This window comes from Ambystoma mexicanum, chromosome 5q, assembly GCF_040938575.1.
Source record: "Ambystoma mexicanum isolate Mex_15411 chromosome 5q, UKY_AmexF1_1, whole genome shotgun sequence".
NCBI classification, from domain to species: domain Eukaryota; kingdom Metazoa; phylum Chordata; class Amphibia; order Caudata; family Ambystomatidae; genus Ambystoma; species Ambystoma mexicanum.
The window spans coordinates 1,273,156,429-1,273,161,765 of NC_090933.1; the positions used below are offsets into that span (position 1 = coordinate 1,273,156,429).

Here is a 5,337-nt window from a genome sequence, read left to right on the forward strand (position 1 = left end):
ATGCTGCATCTATGAAATCCCATACATCGCTCACAACTCCAACCTTTAATAAGGAGGTACAGCACAATGGAAAATTCGCTTTCTCGCCCGTAACTACAATAGACATTCTCAAAATCTTCACAACCACACGCCGACCTCCTCGCGCCTTGAAACACTTGTGTATAGGCGTGTTATAAATGCCATATCATATCATATCCTGCCCTCTAAATTTGTGACAAAAAACCCTGACATCTTGGCCCCTTTTCTTGCTCGCTTAGTCAACTCTTCATTCAGAGATGGCACCATACCGGACAGCCTTAAGCATGTGGCCGTTTCACCATTGCCGAAGAAACTTGGCCTAGATTTAAGTAACCCGAGCAATCTACGGCCTATAACTAACACGCACTTCCTGCTCAAAGTGATTGATAACATCGCCGCCAGCCAATTCCAAAGTCCCTTGGAACTCTAGAACATCCTCCACCCATATCAATCAGGCTTTCCGCCTGTTAATGGGACAGAGACAGCGTCAGCGGACCTTGAGACCAAAATGTTGAGCATAATTGAACAGGGGAAGGCAGGCATGCTGATACTTTTAGATCTTTCGGCTGCTTTCGACTTGCTAGACCACTCCCGTCTCTTGAACTGGCTGACCATTCCAGGCCAATGCTCTGTGAAAGCCATCAAATGGATCTCCTAATGTCTTGGTAATAGGAATTTGCACGTGTGCTGGGGAAGGGCCTCTTCGGGACCTGAACCCATTAACGAGGGGGTCCACCAAGTTGCATGCTTGTCACCAGCACCGTTCAATCTATTCATTCTAGAGTTCAGTGGCAACTACAACCAGGATTTGGAACAGGTAGAGCACATCCTTCGTACCATCAACAACTGGATGGATCTCAACTCTGTGTCTCAATCCATCTAAAACTGAACTACTGGTTTTCGGCTCGGTGCACGCCAGAGGTAAACTCTCAGAGGACTATGATTGCATGCTCATCGATAAACACTCTAACCCCATCCGAATAAAAGTGAAAACTCTCTGTGTCTTTATGAATGCCAACGTAGACTCCACAGCTCATGTAGATGGTAGCACTCACGGCACACAATACCACCTAAAAGTGCCAAGTCATGCCTATCCCAAAGTAACCGAGCCACGATGGCTAGGGGAATTGTACTACCATGACTGGACTATTGCAACTCACTGCTGTTGGGGGCCTCGTCTCATTGCATTGATCAGGTGCAGATTGTACAGAATTATACCATTCACTTTGTGTACGATCCATCAAAAAGAGAACATTCATCCAACGCTGTAGGGAGTTGCACTGGCTTTCCGCTTCGGCAAGGATACATATCAAAGCCTTGACCATGATTCCTACATTTATATCTGGTTATGCCCCGTAATACTTGAAAGAGCAATTGACGCCACACACCTCATCGAGGCCCCTCCGTTCCAGCACCAAGGAACTGTTAGTGGTACCCAGAGTGAAAAAAAGCAGGGGATTGTGAAGGTCTTTCCCGGTCAGGGCCCCCCAACTTTGGGACCCCATTCTCCTTGGATTACGTTTCAAAAACCTCTTAAAACCCCTCTCTTCACTTAGTCTCCTCCCCCAGGTCTCTGTGATGTCCCGCGTTTCCCACTGTCCTGTGTGTTTTTGTGGCGCCCTGATGCCCACGGTCTTTCGGCGCTTGATGCATAAGGAAATAAATAAATATACATATTCATTCTGCTTCAGGCTGGACTAAGTGTTAGCAAGGAGTTTTGGTGGTTCAGTCTTTTCCCAAAACTGGCCTGCAATTAACCATTTCGTTCACACCATTAAAAAATGTATTTACTCCAGGGTGTTTCCTACATTTTTGCTGGAACAGATGGGACAGTTCCACTGCCACCTGCTCCCTCCAGTGCAAGGGGGGCTGTCTTGTCACCTGACCTCCCTAACCCCTGAAACCCAAACCCTAACTCTTGCTCTTTGTACCAGTTTCAGGGTTTTTTTGTTTTCCCTTTCCTCTATGCCAAACCCCCAAGTGTTGCCCCCCTGCTGGTATCCATCATTCCCATACCACCAGTATCCTGAGTCCAGCCCTAGCCTGTTTACTGTCACTGTTCCCGGGATCCACAGGAGTCTTGAGTCCTATCCCCTTTGGTGTACTGTCCCTGCTTTAGAGTCTGCCTCTATCACTTGTTTTCTGTCCTGGTTTTTACAGACTCCTTTTCTCTCAAGTATGTTGTCCCCAAATTGCCCCTTGGATCCTACCCCTTTTCTCTACCGATGGCACCAGAAAGTCTTGCCAATTTAGCTGAAGGTATAAAGGATCAAAATAGGGTGTTGTGAATGAAAGACGCACTTCCTTTCTCTTAAATTGCTGTGGGGGGAAATGCATTTAAACACATTTCTCACCTAAATGAAATGTGGATATATGGTTCACTATTTAAAAATATAATCAAATATTAGAATAATTAAGTCAAATATTAGTCCTATTATTTACACCCTTTGTTTATAATGTTCTGCCGCAGGTGCTTGCGGTATGTTTTTCAAGTTTTTCGTTTGTTCTTTTAGCTCTTCATTACGTCCCCGGAAGTTCTGCCTGAAGTGAGAAGGTGATAATCCAATATGGCGTCCGAGGAAGAGATGGCACCCGAGGGAAAGATGGCGCCTGAAGGAGAGATGACATCCAAGGGGAAGGAGGTGGAAAAAAAGAGCAGTGCCCCCAACGATGTGAAACAGAAGCTCAACACTACCCATAGCAAGGAGCAAGGGGCTGCAGACGCTGGCACAGATCAGCTTGGAACTGATAAAGAGATGTTCATGAGGAGCGAGTACAAGGAGCTCACAGAGGACTTGGAGATGTTGGTGAGCAGAGTGAGGGACTTATACCTGGACAATGACTTCCTAGACCAGGAGGCCAAGAGGCTCCAAGAGGAGAACAAGGAGTACGTCTCTTATCTGGCGAAGCGCGCTCGGAGGAAACAAGGCCTGATCATCACGCTGAGCGACCAGAACAAGAAAGATCTGGAGGAAGTCAATATGGAAACAAAACCGCTGTTCGCGCAATACAGTGAAAAGGAGAAGGAGCTGCAGGATGAGCTTCTCCAGAAGGAGAGCGCGTTCGCTCTTGTGTTCAAAGAGATGGAAGCACTGCGGCCCATGAAGAAGTTGCAGGCTGAGCAATTGGCGCATATAAAGGACCTGGAGCGGCAGGTGTTGAGGATGAGGGTTCTGTACGCAGACAGCGTCCAGAAGGTGAAGCGCACTTTCCTGCAAGACAAGGAGGCATACGAGAAACGCGCTCAGCAGGCGGTCCAGATAGTGTCCAAGAAGGCAGTGAAAGACGCCAGGTGCTCTCTGATTGAGCTCACCAGGCAGGCCATGGAGGGCAGCCAGAAGCTCCGCCACAAGGTGTTGTACCTCATCCGCCATCTGAATATCCTGAAGGCAGTCCGGCACCGGTTGTTGGCACAGAAAAAGAAGATCCTTGAATCGGTCCATCACACCAGGGACCTTGCACAGGCGCGCCGACAGCACCAGCGACTACCCAACGAGCTTCAAGAGCAGCCAATCCCCAAAGAGTTTGAGCGGTGCAAAAGCCTTGCAGAGCTGCGCTACATTCTGAAACACACCCACACTAGACCGTCCAGGTCCCAGGATCACCATCAGTACAAAGGCCTGCAGCACTTATTTGAAAATCCGCAGAGCGAAGAACCTAGTGATGGAAGTCAAGGCTAGGCAAAAATATAGACATTTCAGAGCTAATGGCAGGTTCAGATGAAATGAGTGAGCTGGATTCCCAGGCCTGCACCACCGTAATAAGGGTAAGCATATCTAGGCACCGACAGAGCGTGTAGCATAGGGGTGTCAATTTAAAAACAAAAAGGGAAAACGAATATTCTGAAATTTCAGAATTTTATTTGTAAGGATTGTTTTTAAAAGCCAACCTGTCTCCTTGGTCTTCTGAAGCACCTCGCTTTGTTAAACCCGCTTAATAAAAGTGTGTGCCTAATGTTCATTTGACTCCCTTATTATGCTTTTCTTGTGAAATTCCTGTGCAGGAGTGATAGCCTGCCTCTGCTCTACCCGGAGATACGGTAGTGGAGACAGCCATCTTTGAGAGCTGACCAGCAAGTCTGTTCGATGCAAGTGCCGACAGCATGCCCTTTTTATTACAGTCTCGCGCTAAGGGGTTGATTCAAGGCCCCTGTATTATTGTTATCTCCATGTGGAGCCACTCTGAGATTCATGAGCTAAATCAGTTCTGTAGATTAGGCTCTAGAAAGACTCTCAACAGCACTTCCTGCCTAGACAGGAAGCAGTGGCATAGAAAGGGCTCCATGACTGACCAGGAAGGGAATGGCCAGAGGCTCTCCCCTAGTATGCAACACAGTGTCATGGCCTAAGGCACCACAGAGAAGAGTGAAGCAGCATCTCTGCTGAGTGTCCCCCATTCTGCCTTGAAAGAGCGCAACAGCTAAAGCTCTACCAATGAACCAAAAAGGTTCAAGTATTGCCTCCTAGATGTGAAGGGCGGGGAATAGAAACAATACGCAGGCAGAACTTCATCTATACTGTTGGGAGACTCAACTAGAAGGAAATGGTTTGGAGAAGTAGTGGAGGCTGCAGGGAATGTGTACAGGGAGGTGTTTCAGACCCGAAAGCAGCAATGGGTTCTGGATTCCATGTGGCTTGGCAGCAGGGAAGAGTACATTCCAACTGCTGGCTTAAACAACAAAACACTCCACCATATTGCTGCATCTGCAGGTCCCCGGTCCTCCATTGTGGCCGGGGACCAAGGATCTCTGCGCATGCTAGGCAAGTGCAAAACAGCAGGTGCAAGTGTTTGGTGGTGTGTGGGAGGGGATGTGATAATGGGGTTTGTGGGGAGTGGGTGCAGGCCAGCAGGGAACATAGTTCCGCTACTTCTTTTCGTACACTTCGACCACTGCCTGGGACTAATTGAACAAGCCCAGCTCCACTATGTGGGTTTTGGTTGAGGAGGAGAGATGGTAGGAAGGAGGTGGGGAATGTTATGAGGGAGGAGGAAAGGGACATTAAGGGTTAAGAAAAATGTGAGGCCGGAGGAGGAAGAGGAGGAGCCCGCAGAGGGATGAGGGAAGTCAGTTTGAAAATAAATGTTGGAAGCATCCGATGTGTCCTGTCATCCTTTGCACATAATGAGTGATGAATCCTGTTAACTGGCGACGGGGATAACATGGATACAATTACGCCTTCTTTCACTTGGCACAACGCCGTCCTTTCCGTGCAAGCCACACGTCCTTCACTGCCATCCGGCGTCCTTTGGCCTGCAGGGCCGTCCTTGTGGCAACCCAGCCAGCCTCCTTTACAGTGCCTGTGCCGGCACTCTTGCAGC

At 48.4% G+C, this 5,337-nt stretch overlaps 1 protein-coding gene across 1 annotated transcript; it reads left to right on the top strand.

The window, feature by feature from the left end:
- Window positions 1–2,541: 2,541 nt before the first annotated feature.
- CCDC166 (coiled-coil domain containing 166) lies at window positions 2,542–3,976 on the top strand. The gene has a single exon (XM_069622352.1). It carries the CDS (start codon window positions 2,586–2,588, stop codon window positions 3,696–3,698), a length of 1,113 nt encoding a protein of 370 aa, XP_069478453.1. The 5' UTR covers window positions 2,542–2,585; the 3' UTR covers window positions 3,699–3,976.
- The last annotated feature ends 1,361 nt before the right edge of the window (window positions 3,977–5,337 follow it).